The following is a 24,652-nucleotide window of genomic DNA, read 5'->3' on the forward strand; positions in this document are numbered from 1 at the left end:
GGAGTCGTTATATAGTAAGTTGTGTATGACAGAGAGGAGTTTGTAATGAATTCTAAAATGGACAGGTAGGCAGTGTAAGAACTACAAGATTGGGGATATGTGATCTCTGCCAGAAGTGCCAGTTAGGACGCGGGCTGCGGAGGTCTGGACTCATTGTAGGGGGCCTATAGCATTATCATGGAAACCAGTTGGAAGTGCATTAAAGAAGTCAAGATCGCTACATATCAGGGACTGTAATATTGTTCGGACGTCATCTGGATAGAATAAGGAACGGAGAGGTTTCAATATGCGCAGTTTGGAAAAATAATGTTTTACTATTGTAGAAATGTGATGAGACATGGTTAGCGTGGAATCTAATACAATGCCGACTGCTAGGGTAACCGCCAAGGGCAGGAGAGCTTTAAAACTCACGGGGCCAGAGCGAGTTACCCTCCCTTTTCCTCCAGTGGCAGTCGCACATTAAAGAACGCGTCTTCTCTGGATCGTAAGCCCTTTCCCTGGAAGTAGGGGAGAGGCATAAGATTTGCTTGTAGAAAAATATAAGGGTTCATTCACAACAATAAATTCCCTGACTCAAATTCAACAACATTTCTTTTTAAAAGAGCACAAGTTGAAGAAAAACTATTTTGGAAAGAAGTACAACTTTTTAAATACTTCCCAGGAAGACGTTTAACAACTACAAGTGAAATATTCAGCAGGTGAGCAGAATTCCTTTAACTTTCTTTTCACTTTCCAGGTTTGCCAAAGAACTTCAAATATTAACTTCCTTTTTTTTCCCTTTACCTTGCAGGTAACACGGATTCACCAACAACAAAACGTCAGATAAGTTTCAGTGCAAATGATCAACACAAACTTGTAGTGTAAAATTCTCAAATCAAGAATATGGTTCTTTTATCAAAATAATTTTCAATCTTTGTTTCTCTTTCCAGTCTTAGAAATCAGCAGGTAAGTAGAGATTACCTTCAATTCTTAAAAGGTGAGCATGCTACGTTTTTGTCAGTCCTTCCTCGTGCCTCACTCTGTGCATCCCTCAGCATTTCTGTGGCTGTTTTCTGTCTGTGCTCTCTGTGTTTCTGGCCAGAAACGCACTCTGTAACAGCTCACACGTCTGCAGTCCTCGCCTCTGCTGTTGGAGCACATTGGCTTGCTTTCTTCTTCTTGGAGTCTTTGATCATCTGGTTCTGGGGTCCTCTGATCCACGTCCGGCTCATACCACCTACTAACCTGAGCTTTTCCAAATAAATAGAGAGACTATCTGCTCTCAGTGCAAGCTGTCTTCCAACAAAATCTAGGCATGCATGCATCTCATTTGCTGGGACCAATGAATCGCACTGTGAACTACCTAATAAAAAAATAAACAAAAGAAATGTTTACTGTCTGTCTCTGATTCTGTGTCTGTCAGTCTTACTGGCATACAACTCTAATACTCAAGGGTTTGAGGGCCTGATTTACCACGAACTTTCTCTCATTCTGTTTCTATGGGGAAAATGTTTGGAAAATGAGGCCCTTAGATAGCAGAGAAATCTTCCTTAGATTTTCTCTCCCCAATTAAACCCTGCCCTTTTACAAACAGCAGGTCTCTCTGCCAGGGCACTTGTGCTTCGCTCCGTGGTTACAGGAAAAGGAGCTTGGGATCCTTGTGTCCCGTACCTTGAAATCCTCAGCTCAGCGTGTGGTGGTGGTGGTGGTCAAAAAGGCAAAGAGAAAGTTAGGAATTGTTTGGACAGGAAGAGAGAACAAAGCTGAGAATATCATAAATAAAGCCTCTGGATAGATTAATGAGCACTGGGTGCAGTTCTGGTCTCCACATCTCAAAGGAGACAGCGCGGACATAGAAAAGGTGCAGAGAACGGTGACCAAAAGGATCCAAGGGATGGAGGAAGGTTAAACAGGTCAGGGCTCCTGAGCTTGGAGAAGGGAGGACTGAGAGGGGATCTGATTGAGATTTATAAAATCATGAGTGGGGAGGAACGGGTGAATAGGGAACGGTTATTAACACAACACTAGGACTAGGGGACGCTCCATGAAACCGGCAGCCGGCAGATTTAAAACAAATCGTGAGAAGGATTTTTTCACTCAGCGCACAATCAGGCGCTGGAATCTGCTGCCAGAGGACGGGGCCGAGGCGAGTAACACAGCAGGGTTCAGAATTGGATCGGACAAATCCCTGAAGGAAAAGCCCATAAACGGTTATTAATAGTCACGTAGACATGGGAAAGCCCGCGCTTATCCCTGGGAGTGAGGTACAGGAAACAGATGAAGTACTGGGGATCTGCCAGGCAAGGCTCCCTCCAAGGAGGGACCGGGTGTCTGCAAACATTTTTGTCAGAGCAACAATTTATTCAAAGCAACAATCTTTGAGTGCCAGTATTAGTGTTAAATTTCTGTAAGTAGCACAAAGAAATTTACGTGAGTGACCATGTAAAACCTGTGAGCGATGCTCCGAAATGTGTGAGTGTTCACTCACGTGCTCAGGTACCTCTGACCCAGATAGGCCCTTCTTAGAGACTGGGTCTGCTCTAGAGAGGCACTTTTTATGTTCTTATGAGCATAAACGTCCTCCTAACTTTTAGTTTTATGACTTTCATGTGCACTTATGTGGCACCAGTCCTTGATGTCCCTCCGGGCTCCCAGCACACCCAGCTCCTTTCTGGTTCCAGGCTAAGGCTCCATCAGCGTCCTCTCTCTCTCTCTCTCTCCCAGTGCCTCGCAGAAAGCACTTCTGTGTCCCCCTTTCAGGGAAGTATCCCCGTCTCTTGCCTCTTTAGCTCGTGCCTCCCTGAACCTGCAAGGGACCTTCTTGGAGCTAAAAATCTTCAGGTCTTGGGACCTGCTGATGTTCTTCTAAGCAGAACCTGCTGGGGACTGGAATGAGCTCCGCAGGGAGTGGCAACAGTAAGTTTGCACAAACAAAATTACAGCCATGCTTTCCCCATCGATAGTTTCAATGTCTTCCTGTCTGGGTTTATGAACGGCAGGAGGAGACCCTGTACTCAATGCCATGGGGGACAGCATCCGATGCGTTTCAGCAAAGCCTCGGATCCCCCTCAGACTGTGCACTGCAGTTCCCCTACCTGACTGGACGCCTCGCATTAGAATACTCCCGGGTTTTTTACCTTTGCTTTTATGACTGCTCTCTGCAGCTCACTTGGCATTTGTTCCTCAGTTTTAACCCTCCGGCTGCTGTGCACCTTACTTAGTCAGTTTTGACTCCTTACAGAGATCTTTGCCAGTGTCCTAGTCTCACAGCAAAAATGAATTCCAGCTGGGGGGGAAATGAACCTGCGCTACAGATCAGAAGGCTTGTGGGTCCTTCGCATAATCCGAAATGATACAGGCAATGGTTTCTAAAAATCCCTGCACATCATGTCCCAAGACAGTCTCAGCAAATTCTAAATCAGGCTTTAATGACAGACAAAATCACTTCCCTACTCCAAGCAAGAGCTGTCTCGCATACTCCAGTTTGGTAAAAGGAAAGGGGATTTTATTCTGGATACATCCCATTTCCCCCAAAACTGGACACCTTCATCCCATCCTGGACTTCAAAGCCGTAAACAAACTTCTTCACAAGGAACAATGGAAGATGGCAACGGGACCCATAATCTGGCCATTGTTGCACAAGGGAGGCTGGCTTTGTACTCTGGACCTGAAGGGCCCCTATAGATATATATATATATATATATATATATATATATATACACACACACACACACACACACACATACACACACACAATAGTGCATCCAGATCCCAAGATGTAGATACCTCTGACTCAGCCTTGAATTTCTCCAGCTTCAATACAGGGCCTATCATCAGCCCCTGGTATCTTCACAAAGTGCCTGGCAGTAGCTGAGGCAGATACCGCTGTTTCTCTACATACAGGACTATTATCTGATCTAATGTATAGAAACAGAATACCTCTGTTTCTCTACATACAGGACTATTATCTGATCTAATGTATAGAAACAGAATACCTCTGTTTCTCTACATACAGGACTATTATCTGATCTAATGTATAGAAACAGAATACCTCTGTTTCTCTACATACAGGACTATTACCTGATCTAATGTATAGAAACAGAATACCTCTGTTTCTCTACATACAGGACTATTATCTGATCTAATGTATAGAAACAGAATACCTCTGTTTCTCTACATACAGGACTATTACCTGATCTAATGTATAGAACAGAATACCTCTGTTTCTCTACATACAGGACTATTACCTGATCTAATGTATAGAACAGAATACCTCTGTTTCTCTACATACAGGACTATTACCTGATCTAATGTATAGAACAGAATACCTCTGTTTCTCTACATACAGGACTATTATCTGATCTAATGTATAGAAACAGAATACCTCTGTTTCTCTACATACAGGACTATTATCTGATCTAATGTACAGAAACAGAATACCTCTGTTTCTCTACATACAGGACTATTATCTGATCTAATGTATAGAAACAGAATACCTCTGTTTCTCTACATACAGGACTATTACCTGATCTAATGTATAGAACAGAATACCTCTGTTTCTCTTCATACAGGACTATTACCTGATCTAATGTATAGAACAGAATACCTCTGTTTCTCTACATACAGGACTATTACCTGATCTAATGTATAGAACAGAATACCTCTGTTTCTCTACATACAGGACTATTACCTGATCTAATGTATAGAACAGAATACCTCTGTTTCTCTACATACAGGACTATTATCTGATCTAATGTATAGAAACAGAATACCTCTGTTTCTCTACATACAGGACTATTACCTGATCTAATGTATAGAAACAGAATACCTCTGTTTCTCTACATACAGGACTATTATCTGATCTAATGTATAGAAACAGAATACCTCTGTTTCTCTACATACAGGACTATTACCTGATCTAATGTACAGAAACAGAATACCTCTGTTTCTCTACATGCAGGACTATTGCCTGATCTAATGTATAGAACAGAATACCTCTGTTTCTCTACATACAGGACTATTGCCTGATCTAATGTATAGAAACAGAATACCTCTGTTTCTCTACATACAGGACTATTATCTGATCTAATGTACAGAAACAGAATACCTCTGTTTCTCTACATACAGGACTCTTACCTGATCTAATGTATAGAAACAGAATACCTCTTTTTCTCTACATACAGGACTCTTACCTGATCTAATGTATAGAAACAGAATACCTCTGTTTCTCTACATAGAGGACTATTACCTGATCTAATGTATAGAACAGAATACCTCTGTTTCTCTACATAGAGGACTATTACCTGATCTAATGTATAGAAACAGAATACCTCTGTTTCTCCACATACAGGACTATTCTGTTTCTATACATTAGATCAGATAATAGTCCTGTATGTAGAGAAACAGAGGTATTCTGTTTCTGTACATTAGATCAGGTAAGAGTCCTGTATGTAGAGAAACAGAGGTATTCTGTTTCTATACATTAGATCAGGTAATAGTCCTGTATGTAGAGAAACAGAGGTATTCTGTTTCTGTACATTAGATCAGGTAAGAGTCCTGTATGTAGAGAAACAGAGGTATTCTGTTTCTATACATTAGATCAGATAATAGTCCTGTATGTAGAGAAACAGAGGTATTCTGTTCTATACATTAGATCAGGCAATAGTCCTGCATGTAGAGAAACAGAGGTATTCTGTTTCTGTACATTAGATCAGGTAATAGTCCTGTATGTAGAGAAACAGAGGTATTCTGTTTCTATACATTAGATCAGATAATAGTCCTGTATGTAGAGAAACAGAGGTATTCTGTTTCTATACATTAGATCAGGTAATAGTCCTGTATGTGGAGAAACAGAGGTATTCTGTTTCTATACATTAGATCAGGTAATAGTCCTGTATGTAGAGAAACAGAGGTATTCTGTTTCTATACATTAGATCAGATAATAGTCCTGTATGTAGAGAAACAGAGGTATTACCTGATCTAATGTATAGAACAGAATACCTCTGTTTCTCTACATACAGGACTATTATCTGATCTAATGTATAGAACCAGAATACCTCTGTTTCTCTACATACAGGACTATTATCTGATCTAATGTATAGAAACAGAATACCTCTGTTTCTCTAAATACAGGACTATTATCTGATCTAATGTACAGAAACAGAATACCTCTGTTTCTCCACATACAGGACTATTATTTGATCTAATATATAGAAACAGAATACCTCTGTTTCTCTACATACAGGACTATTATCTGATCTAATGTATAGAAACAGAATACCTCTGTTTCTCTACATACAGGACTATTACCTGATCTAATGTATAGAAACAGAATACCTCTGTTTCTCCACATACAGGACTATTACCTGATCTAATGTATAGAAACAGAATACCTCTGTTTCTCTACATACAGGACTATTACCTGATCTAATGTACAGAAACAGAATACCTCTGTTTCTCTACATGCAGGACTATTGCCTGATCTAATGTATAGAACAGAATACCTCTGTTTCTCTACATACAGGACTATTACCTGATCTAATGTATAGAACAGAATACCTCTGTTTCTCTACATACAGGACTATTGCCTGATCTAATGTATAGAACAGAATACCTCTGTTTCTCCACATACAGGACTATTACCTGATCTAATGTATAGAACAGAATACCTCTGTTTCTCCACATTCAGGACTATTACCTGATCTAATGTATAGAACAGAATACCTCTGTTTCTCCACATACAGGATCATGGTGTAAACTATCAATGTGCATGTCACACGCTTTTATAGTTTCTTTTCACTGCTGTCCATTTTCTGTGATAATCACATATGTGTTCATTGTATTCTTCCAAGAACGTAGGAATATACCGTTTTTTGAATAAATAAATAATTGAACCTCCCGTTACTGGAAAATTCCTCGTGTTACCAGGTAGGACACCCCAGTGAACCCTGCTGGGGCAGAGTGTGCCCTCGCACACTGAATACGCACCAGAAGTGCTCCTTTTTTGCCGGTAAGTTATTTCACAACAAAGCTGGATGCTTTCCCTCGAGCTGAGGACCAAGAGCCGGAGAGCAATGCCTACTACCGTGGGAATCCTGTCTGATGTCCACACTCGCAGGAAGAACCAAGGGTACAAGTTACGCACTGGGATTTAAGGAAGAGTACATTTTGCGGTATTTTGTTTGATGCAGGGCATTGTATTGTATTGTTAGAATATAAAATTTGAGAAAAACTCATTGTGAAAAAGCACTTTCTGCTGCCCCGGCTTTCCTTTGGCCTGTTCTGATCAGCAGAAGAGGGATTTGCTGGGTGAGAGCCTCGTATCGTGGGTTACTTTTACATCACTCTGCACAGCTACATAATATATAGGATCTTCGTTTTCAGTTTTCATGTTACTTTTCCTGGGAATTACAAAGTTAGAACAAAAAAACATCTCTGGATAAATGACTTTCCAACTGATTTATCTCCTGTCTGTTATAACAAAGTAATTTTTCCACCGATTTTTTTTAAATATTGAAAATTCCCAGGAAAAGTAAAATGAAAATTGAAAATGAAGGCCTCTAATAATATGCCAGGACATTTTCATTTGTAAAACCGGATAAATGCTTTCTTAGTATCTTCCTTCATTGGTCTCTTTTCCCATTTTACTGCATAGATGGATTCAGCCAGGGAAGAAATCCTTGAAGGAAAGAAGCTAAAACTGTTCTTCTTTTCTCTCTAGTTTTTCCAAGACTTGCTCATTTCTGGAGAGTGAAGTGGGGCAGAAATACATGTCTGTGTTTCAGTGCCTTCGCCTGCATGGGATCACGGATAGTAAGTGTGTGACAATGGGAGAGAGGCAGGAAGTGTGTGGCACAGGACAAAGATGGCTGCCATTCTCAGCTGGGTCAGTGCCTGCCTGTGCATGGGATCACAGATAGTAAGTGTGTGACAATGGGAGAGAGACAGGAAGTGTGTGGCACAGGACAAAGATGGCTGCCATTCTCAGCTGGGTCAGTGCCTGCCTGTGCATGGGATCACAGATAGTAAGTGTGTGACAATGGGAGAGAGACAGGAAGTGTGTGGCACAGGACAAAGATGGCTGCCATTCTCAGCTGGGTCAGTGCCTGCCTGTGCATGGGATCACGGATAGTAAGTGTGTGACAATGGGAGAGAGACAGGAAGTGTGTGGCACAGGACAAAGATGGCTGCCATTCTCAGCTGGGTCAGTGCCTGCCTGTGCATGGGATCACAGATAGTAAGTGTGTGACAATGGGAGAGAGACAGGAAGTGTGTGGCACAGGACAAAGATGGCTGCCATTCTCAGCTGGGTCAGTGCCTGCCTGTGCATGGGATCACGGATAGTAAGTGTGTGACAATGGGAGAGAGGCAGGAAGTGTGTGGCACAGGACAAAGATGGCTGCCATTCTCAGCTGGGTCAGTGCCTGCCTGTGCATGGGATCACAGATAGTAAGTGTGTGACAATGGGAGAGAGACAGGAAGTGTGTGGCACAGGACAAAGATGGCTGCCATTCTCAGCTGGGTCAGTGCCTGCCTGTGCATGGGATCACAGATAGTAAGTGTGTGACAATGGGAGAGAGGCAGGAAGTGTGTGGCACAGGACAAAGATGGCTGCCATTCTCAGCTGGGTCAGTGCCTGCTTGTGCATGGGATCACGGATAGTAAGTGTGTGACAATGGGAGAGAGACAGGAAGTGTGTGGCACAGGACAAAGATGGCTGCCATTCTCAGCTGGGTCAGTGCCTGCCTGTGCATGGGATCACAGATAGTAAGTGTGTGACAATGGGAGAGAGACAGGAAGTGTGTGGCACAGGACAAAGATGGCTGCCATTCTCAGCTGGGTCAGTGCCTGCCTGTGCATGGGATCACAGATAGTAAGTGTGTGACAATGGGAGAGAGGCAGGAAGTGTGTGGCACAGGACAAAGATGGCTGCCATTCTCAGCTGGGTCAGTGCCTGCCTGTGCATGGGATCACAGATAGTAAGTCTGTGACAATGGGAGAGAGACAGGAAGTGTGTGGCACAGGACAAAGATGGCTGCCATTCTCAGCTGGGTCAGTGCCTGCCTGTGCATGGGATCACAGATAGTAAGTCTGTGACAATGGGAGAGAGGCAGGAAGTGTGTGGTACAGGACAAAGATGGCTGCCATTCTCAGCTGGGTCAGTGCCTGCCTGTGCATGGGATCACAGATAGTAAGTGTGTGACAATGGGAGAGAGGCAGGAAGTGTGTGGTACAGGACAAAGATGGCTGCCATTCTCAGCTGGGTCAGTGCCTGCCTGTGCATGGGATCACAGATAGTAAGTGTGTGACAATGGGAGAGAGGCAGGAAGTGTGTGGTACAGGACAAAGATGGCTGCCATTCTCAGCTGAGTCAGTGCCTGCCTGTGCATGGGATCACAGATAGTAAGTGTGTGACAATGGGAGAGAGGCAGGAAGTGTGTGGCACAGGACAAAGATGGCTGCCATTCTCAGCTGGGTCAGTGCCTGCCTGTGCATGGGATCACAGATAGTAAGTGTGTGACAATGGGAGAGAGACAGAAAGTGTGTGGCACAGGACAAAGATGGCTGCCATTCTCAGCTGGGTCAGTGCCTGCCTGTGCATGGGATCACGGATAGTAAGTGTGTGACAATGGGAGAGAGGCAGGAAGTGTGTGGCACAGGACAAAGATGGCTGCCATTCTCAGCTGGGTCAGTGCCTGCCTGTGCATGGGATCACAGATAGTAAGTGTGTGAGAATGGGAGAGAGACAGGAAGTGTGTGGCACAGGACAAAGATGGCTGCCATTCTCAGCTGGGTCAGTGCCTGCCTGTGCATGGGATCACGGATAGTAAGTGTGTGACAATGGGAGAGAGGCAGGAAGTGTGTGGCACAGGACAAAGATGGCTGCCATTCTCAGCTGGGTCAGTGCCTGCCTGTGCATGGGATCACAGATAGTAAGTGTATGACAATGGGAGAGAGACAGGAAGTGTGTGGCACAGGACAAAGATGGCTGCCATTCTCAGCTGGGTCAGTGCCTGCCTGTGCATGGGATCACGGATAGTAAGTGTGTGACAATGGGAGAGAGGCAGGAAGTGTGTGGCACAGGACAAAGATGGCTGCCATTCTCAGCTGGGTCAGTGCCTGCCTGTGCATGGGATCACAGATAGTAAGTGTGTGACAATGGGAGAGAGACAGGAAGTGTGTGGCACAGGACAAAGATGGCTGCCATTCTCAGCTGGGTCAGTGCCTGCCTGTGCATGGGATCACGGATAGTAAGTGTGTGACAATGGGAGAGAGGCAGGAAGTGTGTGGCACAGGACAAAGATGGCTGCCATTCTCAGCTGGGTCAGTGCCTGCCTGTGCATGGGATCACAGATAGTAAGTGTGTGACAATGGGAGAGAGGCAGGAAGTGTGTGGCACAGGACAAAGATGGCTGCCATTCTCAGCTGGGTCAGTGCCTGCCTGTGCATGGGATCACAGATAGTAAGTGTGTGACAATGGGAGAGAGGCAGGAAGTGTGTGGCACAGGACAAAGATGGCTGCCATTCTCAGCTGGGTCAGTGCCTGCCTGTGCATGGGATCACAGATAGTAAGTGTATGACAATGGGAGAGAGGCAGGAAGTGTGTGGCACAGGACAAAGATGGCTGCCATTCTCAGCTGGGTCAGTGCCTGCCTGTGCATGGGATCACGGATAGTAAGTGTGTGACAATGGGAGAGAGGCAGGAAGTGTGTGGCACAGGACAAAGATGGCTGCCATTCTCAGCTGGGTCAGTGCCTGCCTGTGCATGGGATCACAGATAGTAAGTGTGTGACAATGGGAGAGAGGCAGGAAGTGTGTGGTACAGGACAAAGATGGCTGCCATTCTCAGCTTGGTCAGTGCCTGCCTGTGCATGGGATCACAGATAGTAAGTGTGTGACAATGGGAGAGAGGCAGGAAGTGTGTGGTACAGGACAAAGATGGCTGCCATTCTCAGCTGGGTCAGTGCCTGCCTGTGCATGGGATCACAGATAGTAAGTGTGTGACAATGGGAGAGAGGCAGGAAGTGTGTGGCACAGGACAAAGATGGCTGCCATTCTCAGCTGGGTCAGTGCCTGCCTGTGCATGGGATCACAGATAGTAAGTGTGTGACAATGGGAGAGAGGCAGGAAGTGTGTGGCACAGGACAAAGATGGCTGCCATTCTCAGCTGGGTCAGTGCCTGCCTGTGCATGGGATCACAGATAGTAAGTGTGTGACAATGGGAGAGAGGCAGGAAGTGTGTGGCACAGGACAAAGATGGCTGCCATTCTCAGCTGGGTCAGTGCCTGCCTGTGCATGGGATCACAGATAGTAAGTGTGTGACAATGGGAGAGAGGCAGGAAGTGTGTGGCACAGGACAAAGATGGCTGCCATTCTCAGCTGGGTCAGTGCCTGCCTGTGCATGGGATCACAGATAGTAAGTGTGTGACAATGGGAGAGAGACAGGAAGTGTGTGGCACAGGACAAAGATGGCTGCCATTCTCAGCTGGGTCAGTGCCTGCCTGTGCATGGGATCACGGATAGTAAGTGTGTGACAATGGGAGAGAGACAGGAAGTGTGTGGTACAGGACAAAGATGGCTGCCATTCTCAGCTGGGTCAGTGCCTGCCTGTGCATGGGATCACGGATAGTAAGTGTGTGACAATGGGAGAGAGGCAGGAAGTGTGTGGTACAGGACAAAGATGGCTGCCATTCTCAGCTGGGTCAGTGCCTGCCTGTGCATGGGATCACAGATAGTAAGTGTATGACAATGGGAGAGAGGCAGGAAGTGTGTGGCACAGGACAAAGATGGCTGCCATTCTCAGCTGGGTCAGTGCCTGCCTGTGCATGGGATCACGGATAGTAAGTGTGTGACAATGGGAGAGAGGCAGGAAGTGTGTGGCACAGGACAAAGATGGCTGCCATTCTCAGCTGGGTCAGTGCCTGCCTGTGCATGGGGGTCAGTGCCTGCCTGTGCATGGGATCACAGATAGTAAGTGTGTGACAATGGGAGAGAGACAGGAAGTGTGTGGCACAGGACAAAGATGGCTGCCATTCTCAGCTGGGTCAGTGCCTGCCTGTGCATGGGATCACAGATAGTAAGTGTGTGACAATGGGAGAGAGACAGGAAGTGTGTGGCACAGGACAAAGATGGCTGCCATTCTCAGCTGGGTCAGTGCCTGCCTGTGCATGGGATCACAGATAGTAAGTGTGTGACAATGGGAGAGAGGCAGGAAGTGTGTGGCACAGGACAAAGATGGCTGCCATTCTCAGCTGGGTCAGTGCCTGCCTGTGCATGGGATCACAGATAGTAAGTGTGTGACAATGGGAGAGAGGCAGGAAGTGTGTGGCACAGGACAAAGATGGCTGCCATTCTCAGCTGGGTCAGTGCCTGCCTGTGCATGGGATCACAGATAGTAAGTGTGTGACAATGGGAGAGAGGCAGGAAGTGTGTGGCACAGGACAAAGATGGCTGCCATTCTCAGCTGGGTCAGTGCCTGCCTGTGCATGGGATCACGGATAGTAAGTGTGTGACAATGGGAGAGAGACAGGAAGTGTGTGGCACAGGACAAAGATGGCTGCCATTCTCAGCTGGGTCAGTGCCTGCCTGTGCATGGGATCACAGATAGTAAGTGTGTGACAATGGGAGAGAGACAGGAAGTGTGTGGCACAGGACAAAGATGGCTGCCATTCTCAGCTGGGTCAGTGCCTGCCTGTGCATGGGATCACAGATAGTAAGTGTGTGACAATGGGAGAGAGGCAGGAAGTGTGTGGCACAGGACAAAGATGGCTGCCATTCTCAGCTGGGTCAGTGCCTGCCTGTGCATGGGATCACAGATAGTAAGTGTGTGACAATGGGAGAGAGGCAGGAAGTGTGTGGCACAGGACAAAGATGGCTGCCATTCTCAGCTGGGTCAGTGCCTGCCTGTGCACGGGATCACAGATAGTAAGTGTGTGACAATGGGAGAGAGACAGGAAGTGTGTGGCACAGGACAAAGATGGCTGCCATTCTCAGCTGGGTCAGTGCCTGCCTGTGCATTGGATCACGGATAGTAAGTGTGTGACAATGGGAGAGAGACAGGAAGTGTGTGGCAGTGCCTGCCTGTGCATGGGATCACAGATAGTAAGTGTGTGACAATGGGAGAGAGGCAGGAAGTGTGTGGCACAGGGCATTGGCACAAAGTCTTTCACTGCTTGCATTCTTCTTCCTCCCTCAAAGTTTTGTAGACCTCTTGTGTTTGAATTTAGACCAAACTCCATTCTAACATTGTTTTAGTTATTCTGGAAATTTTAAATCCCTGGGAGGGCCTCATTCACTCAGCATTTTCCCCATAGACACAGAGTGGGAGAAAAGGATTAGTAAATTAGGCCCTGAGTTAGAAAAAATAAAAAAAATATGCAGACAGCAGTCCAGCAGTGAGATGGGCTTAGCCAGTCTTTTGCAGTGAGTGCCACATGTATGAGTGACTTCCAGTTGTACCTGGCACTCAGAAGGAGTGTGGACCTGGAGGAGCTGAGATGGACAGAGAAGTGCATTCAGGAGGCCTTCAGTGACCTGGTACTGCCGTCCCACCTCCACACTGGCAGCCCCTGGGCTGGGTTACAGGAGCACAGGGAGACGGAGAGGTGTGTAGATGAGACCTTCCGGAGCAGAGTAGATCTCTCCCGTCTCCAGTGTTTTTTATTTTGATTTATATTCCTCCTCTCAGACACTTCAAAACAGATTACATTCATATTCTTGCAGCTTTTCTGCTGCTTTGGAGAGTCAAGGACACCATAAAGGAGAACAGCACCTTTCAGTGGCTGAGGGGCAGGAAGTGTTCCAGTAGCTGGGGCGTATCCTGCAGAAGAAGTGTCATCCTCTTCACAGTAATATGACCAGGAGGGCAGAGATAGGACCATTATTGTTATTGGTGATTCGATCATTATCAATGTAGATAGCCGGGAGGATCGTTTGGCAACTTGCCTGCCTGGTGCAAAGGTAGCAGATCTCAAGCATCAGCTAAACAAGATTTTAGAGACTGCTGGTTTGAAGCTGGCTTTCATGTTCCATGTAGGTACCCAACGCAAGAAGGAAGTTCTGGAGGCTACATTTAGGATTCCAGGTAGTAAACTCAAAATTCAGAACCTGTAGGGTAGCATTCTCAGAAATGCTCCCAGCTCCATATGCAGGATCCCAGAGGCAGGCAGAGCCCCGGAGTCTCAAAGTGTGGGGAAAGCTAACAGTCACTTAGTAGCGCTAAGGATACCTAGGAAACTAGAGAAATTGGATTATAATGACTAAGAGGATGTGAAAAAAACGGATTCTAAATTACCTGAATCAACTACTTCTAGGAAGGCTGTGAAAAGCAATACATTTAGATTTCTGTATTCAAATGCTAGAAGGCTGGGAGAGTTAAGAATGTATAGTACTAGACTAAGATAGTGACATTATAGGCATTTCAGAGACTTGGTGGAAGAAAACATGCACTGGGACACAGTGATACAAAAGTTCCAAATATATTGAAATGACAGAGCAGATAGAAGAGGTGGTGGTGTGGCACTATACGTCAAGGATTCCATAGAACCAAGTAAGATTCTGCAGGAAACAAACTGCACTCTGGAATCTTTATGGATAGAAATTCCATGCAGGATGGGAAGCAGTATAGCACTGGGGATCTACTACCATCCACCCAAACAGGATGGTGAAACAGATAGTCAGAGATTAAACACTCTGCTTTTTGTTAGCATTGAGTATAGTCTGTTGACTACTGAAAGGCATGAAACCACAATAATAATGGGAGATTTCAATTAACGCAATAATGACTGGATGTCTCAACCATGCATGTCAGGGAGGTTAAGTTTCTAGATACCATAAATAACTGCTTCATGAGCCAATGGTCCTAGAACCAGTGGTGGGGGGAAGCTACTTAAGATCTAGTTCTCACTGGCATACAGAATCTGGTGCAAAAGGTAACTGTGGTGGAGCCACTTGGCAACAGTTATCATAATGCAATCAAATTGGATATAGTTACTGGAGGAAACAAATTAAAGAGGGCAATGTTCAAAAGCCAGTTAGATGGATAACTGAAAGGATATCTGTCTAAATGGCTAGCCATCTATATTTAAAGTTGTATGCAGCCAAATTCTAACTGCCTAATGACTTATGCGCATCGAAGTTTGCCACATAAATTGGGGGCATTCCAGGGGCAGGTGGGAGATGTTGCCAGATAGACCAGAGTTAGCCCTATAAGTTATACAGCTAACTCCTATTTGGAGTTATGCAGTTAACTCTGAACATGCCTTAGGGCGGTCCTAAAGTTGGCCAACTTTAAGATAGCTGGGGCTATTCAGCCCCGCCGCTGAATATCCTCGTTAAGTTAGCTGGATAGCTATATCCAGCTAATGTAACTAGCTGCTCTGCGGCTGAATATCGACCTCAAAAATACTACAATAACATATAACTTTAAACGGGACTACGATATGATAAGGAAACTACTTAGAAGAAAGCTAAAAGGAACACTTACAAAGGTTAAAAGTCTGCATGAGGTTTGCAGACTGTTTAAAAGCATCATCTTGGAAGCCCAGATAAAATCTAAATTTGTATTTATTAAAACTTACTTTCCACACTTATCACTGGCAAAGCATTTCACGGCAGACTACATAAAAACATGATACAAAACAATATATATCTTTAAAACAAAAAGTTTACATAATATAAATGCTGCACATAACTGAGAGAACAAACGGACAATTACTGCAGCTTATCACTCAGTGCTATGAAAATATCTACAGAATACACCAGCCTTGGTGCACTCAGGGGAATTTAAGTCATGGGCTCCAGGCTGCAGGCTGTTTAAAGAAATATGTTTTTATCACTTTTTTTAAACATCTTGATACTGCAGATAGTCCTGATGCCATCTGGTAAGGAGTGCCAAAGGCATGTGCCTGCTATGGAGAAGGCTCTGTTTCTTGTTAGATCTAAACTTGCTAATATAATGGATGGAATCTCCAACAGGCATTTCTCTTCCGATCTTAAGGAATGTGAAGGCCTATAAATCCTTAATCACGAAAGGTAACAGAGTCAGCAGTCTGAATGCATTCAAAAGAAATTGCACAGCTCAAGCATTCATGACATATATTAATATTTCTTGCTACGGTGACGTCTAATGATAGACCATTATTACACCCACAATGTTGGAGCTATTTATTATGCTTCCAAACATATATCGGGTCACGTATAATCATTGGCCTACAGGTTCAATTTTTTAAATTTTGTTCTATGCAAATAAAAGCAATCATTTCCCTTGTAATTAAATACTTGAATTACGCCAGCTTCAAAGGAAAACCCAACCTGGCGTAACGTTATGTTTCGAGACGGGACAGGCTCTACAGCAGGAATTGAAAACTGCTGCGATGTCGCACATTTAACTTAAGTAAAAGAAAAAGAAAGAATTAGCATTGAAGGCATTGGTTCAGGAAAAGTTAGATCAAATATCCTATGTAAATCTTACTGGCATCTATAAACTTTCGTTAAACATAGAAACGATGGCAGAAGAAGACCAAATGGCCCATCCAGTCTGCCCAGCAAGCTTTCACTTTTTTTTTTCTCCTCTCTCATACTTATCTGTTACTCTTGGCATTTAGTAACCTTTTGGTTCTATTTCCCATCCACCCTCACCATTAATGTAACCTTTTGGTTTTGTTTCCCTTCCACCCCTGCCATTAATGTAGAGAGCAGTGCAGGAACTGCTTCTAAGGGAAGTATCTATCTTAATTGGTTAGGGGTAGTAACCGCCGCAATAAGCAAGCTACTCCCATGCTTATTTGTTTACCCAGACTGGGCAAGTTAGTCCTTGTTGGTTGTTATCTGAATATAAATCCACCTTTCTTCATTCCCCCTGCCGTTGAAGCACAGAGCTACTCTGGATATGTATTGAAAGTGAAGTATCAGGCTTAATTGATTCGGGGTAGTAACCGCCGTAACAAGCAAGCTACACCCATGCTTATTTGTTTACCCAGACTGTGTAATTCAGTCCTTGTTGGTTGTTGTCTGAATATAAAATCATCTTTTCTTCATTCCCCCCTGCCGTTGAAGCAGAGAGCTACACTGGATATGCATTGAAAGTGAAGTATCAGGCTTGTTTGGTTTGGGGTAGTAACCGCTGTAACAAGCAAGCTACTCCCTGCTTTTTTGTTACTGCAAATCCTTTTATCCACATTTCCTCTTGCCGTTGAAGCATAGAGCACTGTCGTAGTCGCATTAACCGTGTGCATGTCTATTGAATAAGGGTATTATCTCCAGGTATTAGCTGTCTTTCCCGCAAGCCACCCTCTCTTCATTCACATCCTCTAGACTTTATGGATCCACAGTGTTTATCCCACGACCTTTTGAAGTCCTTCACAGTTTTGGTCTTCACCACTTCCTCCAGAAGGGCATTAAGAAGGTGCATTAGCAAAGAGTAGAAGTGCTACATGGTGCCGCTGTGAAGGAGCATTTTTAGCGAGTTTGTGTCTATGGCATGTGACTACATTGACGCAGCCACATAAAAAATGTACAATTGTGCTAATGTTAGCTGCCATGAATGTCAATCCAAGTGAACGTCAATGATGTATAAATTCGCTAATGACAGCTGTCACAAAGAAACAGGTGGATCAAAAGCAATGACTACTACAATCTGTAATCATTCAAATTTGCCACCATAATTGAGGACTGGAGGGTAACAAATGTAACACTAGGTTTCAAAAAGGGCTCCAGGGGTGACCCAAGTAGCTACAGACCAATGAGCCTGGTAAAATGAAACAAACTGTAATTAAAAACAAAATTACTGGTCACATGGATGAAAAGTGCTAAATGGGGAAGAGCCAGCATGACTTCCCTTCCCTAAATATCGGGTGCTATATCATCTTTTATTCTCTTGAGTACAGTTGTAGGGCAGGGATTTAATGAACTTGAAACGGAACTGATGGATGAAATGATGACCTTAGATCAAAGGATTCCCAGATGGAAACAGACTATCAGCTAATGGGGAAACGCCGAGTTCTGCTTCAAGTCCATTGAATCCCTGCCCTACATCTGTACTCAAGGGGATAAAAGAAGATATTCCACCTGTAACTTAGCACTGGGAAGTCATGCTTTACCAATCTATTAAAATTCATTCAAGGTAAAAATGAGCACACGGCTAAAGGTGGGCTGATTGATAAAGTGGATTTGGATTTTCAGAAGGCGTTTGATAATCTCCCTTATGAGAGATTGGATAGGGGCAATGTCTTATTGTGGATTAGAAACTGGTTTAAAGGTAGGAAACAGAAAGTAAGAACATCTTTCCTTTGATTGGCCTTGTTTAACTCATTCATTATGATCCAGGAAAGGGAGCAGATTTGTAGAATACCCCAAAATAGCCAAAAACACAGGCAGACTGAGGACCTGCAGAAAGACTTTGTGAGACTGGGGAACTGGGCATCTGGATGGCAGATGAAATTTAATGTGGAAAACTGTGAAGAGATGCACCACAGGGAAAAATAATCCCAACTACAGGAACACAATGCTGGGTTCTGTATTGGGAGTCAACAACCAGGAAAAGAACCTTGGAGTCCTGGCGGACAGTGCTTTGAAACTGGCAGCTTATTGTGGGTATGGCCAAAAAAAAATCAAATAGGATACTAGGAATTAAGAAGAAAGGAATAAGTACATAAGATATGCCATACTGGGTCAGACCAAAGGTCCATCAACCCAGTATCCTGTTTCCAAGAGTGGCCAAACCAGGTCACAAGTACCTGGCAGGATCCAAAAAGGTTGATAGACTCCAAGCTGCTTATCCCAGGGATAAGTAGATTTCCCCAAGTTCACCTTAATAATGGTTTATGGACTTCCAGAAACTTGTCTAAACCTTTTTTAAACCCAGCTACACCAATAGCTTTCACTACATCCTCTGGCAATGAATTCCAGAGATATTGACTAAAAAAATATTTTCTCTTATTTATCTTAAATGTATCACCTAGTAACTTCATTGAGTGTTCCTTAGACTTAGTATTTTTTGAAAGAGTAAACAACCGATTCACATTTACCCATTCCATTCCACTCATTATTTTATAGACCTCTATCATATCCCCCCCTCAGCCGTCTCTTCTCCAAACTGAAAAGCCCTAGTTTCTTTAGCCTTTCCTCATAAGGGAAGTGGTCCATCCTCATAATTATCTTGCTCACCCTTCTCTGTACCTTTTCTAATTATATCTCTTTTTTGAGATGTGGTGACCAGAACTGAACACAATACTCAAGATGAGGTCGCACCATAGAACGATACAGAGGCATTATGATATTCTCTGTTTTATTCTCCATTCCTTTCCTAATAATCCCCAGCATTCAGATTGTGTATGATATATGAACACAAGATGAGGATGCACCATGGAGTGATACAGAGGCATTATGATATTCTCTGTTTTATTCTCCATTCCTTTCCTAATAATCCCCAGCATTCAGATTGTGTATGATATATGAACACAAGATGAGGTCACACCATGGAGTGATACAGAGACATTATGATATTCTCTGTTTTATTCTCCATTCCTTTCCTAATAATCCCCAGCATTCTGTTTGTGTATGATATATGAACACAAGATGAGGATGCACCATGGAGTGATACAGAGACATTATGATATTCTCTGTTTTATTCTCCATTCCTTTCCTAATAATCCCCAGCATTCAGATTGTGTATGATATATGAACACAAGATGAGGTCACACCATGGAGTGATACAGAGACATTATGATATTCTCTGTTTTATTTTCCATTCCTTTCCTAATAATCCCCAGCATTCTGTTTGTGTATGATATATGAACACAAGATGAGGATGCACCATGGAGTGATACAGAGACATTATGATATTCTCTGTTTTATTCTCCATTCCTTTCCTAATAATCCCCAGCATTCTGTTTGTGTATGATATATGAACACAAGATGAGGATGCACTATGGAGTGATACAGAGACATTATGATATTCTCTGTTTTATTCTCCATTCCTTTCCTAATAATCCCCAGCATTCTGTTTGTGTATGATATATGAACACAAGATGAGGATGCACCATGGAGCGATACAGAGGCATTATGATATTCTCTATTTATTCTCCATTCCTTTCCTAATAATCCCCAGCATTCTGTTTGTGTATGATATATGAACACAAGATGAGGATGCACCATGGAGTGATACAGAGACATTATGATATTCTCTGTTTTATTCTCCATTCCTTTCCTAATAATCCCCAGCATTCTGTTTGTGTATGATATATGAACACAAGATGAGGTCACACCATGGAGTGATACAGAGGCATTATGATAGTCTCTGTTTTATTCTCCATTCCTTTCCTAATAATCCCCAGCATTCTGTTTGTGTATGATATGTGAACATAAGATGAGGTCACACCATGGAGTGATACAGAGACATTATGATATTCTCTGTTTTATTCTCCATTCCTTTCCTGATAATCCCCAGCATTCTGTTTGTGTATGATATATGAACACAAGATGAGGATGCACCATGGAGTGATACAGAGACATTATGATATTCTCTGTTTTATTCTCCATTCCTTTCCTAATAATCCCCAGCATTCTGTTTGTGTATGATATATGAACACAAGATGAGGATGCACCATGGAGTGATACAGAGGCATTATGATATTCTCTGTTTTATTCTCCGTTCCTTTCCTAATAATCCCCAGCATTCTGTTTGTGTATGATATATGAACACAAGATGAGGATGCACCCAGAGTGATACAGAGGCATTATGATATCCTCTGTTTTATTCTCCATTCCTTTCCTAATAATCCCCAGCATTCTGTTTGTGTATGATATATGAACACAAGATGAGGATGCACCATGGAGTGATACAGAGACATTATGATATTCTCTGTTTTATTCTCCATTCCTTTCCTAATAATCCCCAGCATTCTGTTTGTGTATGATATATTAACACAAGATGAGGTCGCACCATGGAGTGATACAGAGACATTAGGATATTCTCTATTTATTCTCCATTCCTTTCCTGATAATCCCCAGCATTCTGTTTGTGTATGATATATGAACACAAGATGAGGTCACACCATGGAGTGATACAGAGACATTATGATATTCTGTGTTTTATTCTCCATTCCTTTCCTAATAATCCCCAGCATTCTGTTTGTGTATGATATATGAACACAAGATGAGGATGCACCATGGAGTGATACAGAGACATTATGATATTCTCTGTTTTATTCTCCATTCCTTTCCTAATAGTTCCTAGCATTTGATTTGCTTTCTTGTCCACTGCTGCTGCACACTGTGCAGAAGACTTTAACATATCCACATTGACGCCTAGATCCTTTTTCTGGGTAGTGACTCCCAATGTGTAGCTATAATTTGAGTTGCTCTTCCCTACATGTATCACTTTGCACTTGTCTACATTAAATGTCATCTGCCATTTGGATGCCCAGTCTTCCATTCTTGCAAGGTCCTCCTGCATTTTCTCACAATCCTCTTGCGATTTAACAGCTTTGAATAATTTTGTAGCATCAGCAAATTTGATCACCTCACTTGTTGCTCCCATCTCTAGGTCATGTACAGATCTCTGGGGCACTCCACTTTGACCATTTACCCTACTCTGTTTTCTATTTTTAACCATTTCTCAGTCCATAATAGAACATTGCCTCCTTTCTCATGACTTTTTAATTTCCTCAAGTCTCTAATGAGGGACTTTGTCAAAAGCGTGTTGAAAATCCAGATACACTATATCAACTGGCTTTCCTGTAACCACATGTATATTCATGCTTTCAAAAAATGTAGCAAATCGGTGAGACAAGACTTCCTTTGGCTAAATCCATGTTGACTGTGTCCCATTGTTAAGATTCACAGCTCGCAGGAAGGCCCTGGACTCAACTCTGATGCCACCAGCAGCTGGATGTTGCCAGGCTCCCTTCACACAACATGGGATGCCACTCCTCTGCTCCTCCCTAGGTGTGCGCATGCCGGATCATGTGCTAGTTAAAGGGTCTGTGGTGGGAAAATGATCACAGCACCCACTGATGATGTCAGTGCTTCAGCTCTATATAAGGGCTTCCCAGACTTCCTTGCCTTGCCTCAGCAATGGGTCTGGAGCCTAGCAGAGTGTGATGTGTTGCTATGGTGTTTCTGTGTTCCCAGTTTCATCTTGCCTTGTCTTCCAGTCCAGCCTTGGTTACCAGTCCAGTCTTGCCCAGATTTCCAGTCCAGTCTATCCAGCTTGTCTTCCTTGTTGACTCATCCAGTGTTTTCTGTGTCAACGTCCATCCTTGGCTTCTCACTCCGGATCCTGACTTCTTGCTTGGACCTGACCACGTTTCTGTGCTGCCTGGATCTTGACCTCTTGCCTGAACCTGACTATTCTTGCCTGCCGCCTTCCCTGACCTTGGTTTTCCTGCTGTCTACTCTATCTCTGATGTGCCTCTGGACTCTAAGTACTGCCTCCACCCTAGGGACCCGCCTAAGTCTTGCCAATTGCCAGAATCCAAGGGCTCAAACTGAAGAGGAGGCAGCTGGTAAAGGTGAATCTCCAGACTATCCCATCACAGGGCACGTTCACCAGCTACTGGTGTAGGCCTCAGGGGCTCATCCTCGAGGCTACATCAGCTATGCTACAGCACTAAGGGTTCACACACCCCCTATCCCTTACAGATTACTGAGGCCATGGGCTCGGTCGACCAGCCCCTGCCTACGCCATTGCCGGCCTAGCACACCAGCTTCATCAGCAGCAGGATCAGCTGAATACCATGTTTGGCTATCTTCAGGGCATTATAGCTTGGCCTGCTCCAGCACCTCGAGGATAAATCCATAAACTGCTATTATGGTAATTAATAAGCAATAGTAGCTTGTGATCTATCCAAGTAGCTTGTGATCTATCTAAGTCACAAGTACTTGCCAGGTACTTGTGACTTGGATTGGCCCCTGTTAGAAACAGGATACTGGGCTTGATGGTCCCTTGGACTGACCCAGTATGGCATGTTCTTATGTTCCAACCTGCCATGCCCATGCTGTACTTACTTCCACCTCTGAGGTATGATCAGTATCCCAGAAGCTGTAGAGGCTTTCTTAACCAGTGTTGGATGCAATTTGAACTGCATTATTCCTGACAAACCAAGTCAAAGTAACCTACGTTCATGCCATTCTGGGTGGCACCACATTATCCTGGGCCTCTCCCCTTTGGGAAAGGGATGATCCATTCTTAGGGGAAATAGCATCCTTTCTGCAAGAGTTCCAACAAGTATTTGATGAGCTTGATTACACCACTTCCAAGTCTTCTGAACTTCTGCAAATCAAACAAGGCTCCCGGTCTGTGGGGTAGTACGCAGTGCATTTTGGAACCATGGCCTCTGAACTCCAGTGGGGCAGCGACAGCCTGATTGCAATTTTCTGAAAAGGACTTTTGGAACACCTTAAAGACGAGCTAGCTGCCTGGGACCTACTATCTATCTTGGAGAGGCTGATCAGTTTAGCCTTGTGATAGACCGGAGAGGAGCCAAAATAGCAGTAACTGGGCCCTACCAGCCAAAGAAAGGAGGTGGCGAAGCTGGGCCTATAAGGAACTGAGAATGTGTGAGCTCCTCTTGCAGTGACGCAGCCTCATAGGTAGAGTCCTGAGACCGATGCCAACAGTGAGTGAGCGATGTATTCAGTAAAAAGCAGGTGGACGTCCTGCTGCCTTATTGCTCCTATGATTGTACCATAGACCTAATCCCAGGCAAGGTTCCACCTAGAAGCAGAGTTTATCTGCTTTCTGCTCCAGAAACAGAGACAGTGTTGTGGGTCCTGGCCGTGGCAGACCATGGCCGGCCCCCCCCCCTACCTTTCCGCGGCGAGCCGGCACTACCCCCGATCGGCACGGTGCTCCCCACTATGGGGCTGACCGACTGCGGCCTCCCACGTGACTCAAACGCTGCCGCCCTGCTTCCTGCGAAGCTTTCCCTAGGCGTGCACGCGTGGGAGGCTCCGCCTCTTAAAGGGGCCGCGGCGGGAAACTTCGGCCCGGCCCGACCAATGACGTCAGGACTGAGGGGTATTTAAACCCTGCCTTAGTCCCCAGTTCTTCACCTTAGCAACAGGTCGTCTCCTCGGAGTGCTAGTTGCTGCGTTCCTTCGCTTCCTGATCCAGCTCCCGTTCCAGTTCCTGATCCACCTCCTGTTCCGGTTCCTGATCCAGTTCCTGACCTTGCTCCTTCCTTCGTTCTCCAGTTCCTGAGTTCCTCTTTGGCTTGATCTCCTGGTACCGACCCCTGGCTTGCTCCTCGTCTTCGCTTGTCTGCTGCCTGTCTCAACCCCTGGCCTGGTTCCCTCGTCTCTACCCGCCTGCCGCCTGCCCCGAATTCTCAGATCGGACTCTCCTTCTGCTTCTCTGCTGCCTGCCCAGACCCGGGCTCCTGACCTCGTCTTCATCTCTCTGCTCCTGCTTCGCCGAGGCAGCCCGCTCCTAAGTCCTGCCGGCCCCAGTACCCAAGGGCTCAACCTGCGGGGAACGAGGGCTGGTATAGCTGAAGCTGCAGCTGGGATGACCTTACCTTCACCACCTACCGGCGACGGGAACCACTGAGGGCCTTCCCTCTGTGGTGGCGCCAACACCCGTCCCGGCTCAAGGGTCCACAACCATAACAGACAGTGTCTACATGCATTAAGGAGAATCTGGACCGAAGCTTTATTCTTCCCTCGGCCTCAC

The 24,652-nt window shown here is 44.7% G+C and overlaps 1 protein-coding gene across 1 annotated transcript in view; it reads left to right on the plus strand.

Moving 5' to 3' along the window:
• Positions 1–24,652, plus strand: part of BTBD16 (BTB domain containing 16) — a 146,379-nt gene that overhangs the window by 102,920 nt on the left and 18,807 nt on the right. The window contains exon 10 of the mRNA XM_029610755.1: positions 7,700–7,791. Within this exon, the coding sequence (XP_029466615.1) occupies positions 7,700–7,791 (92 nt within the window). The remainder of the gene's footprint in view (positions 1–7,699; positions 7,792–24,652) is intronic.

This window comes from Rhinatrema bivittatum, chromosome 7, assembly GCF_901001135.1.
Source record: "Rhinatrema bivittatum chromosome 7, aRhiBiv1.1, whole genome shotgun sequence".
Lineage (NCBI taxonomy): Eukaryota > Metazoa > Chordata > Amphibia > Gymnophiona > Rhinatrematidae > Rhinatrema > Rhinatrema bivittatum.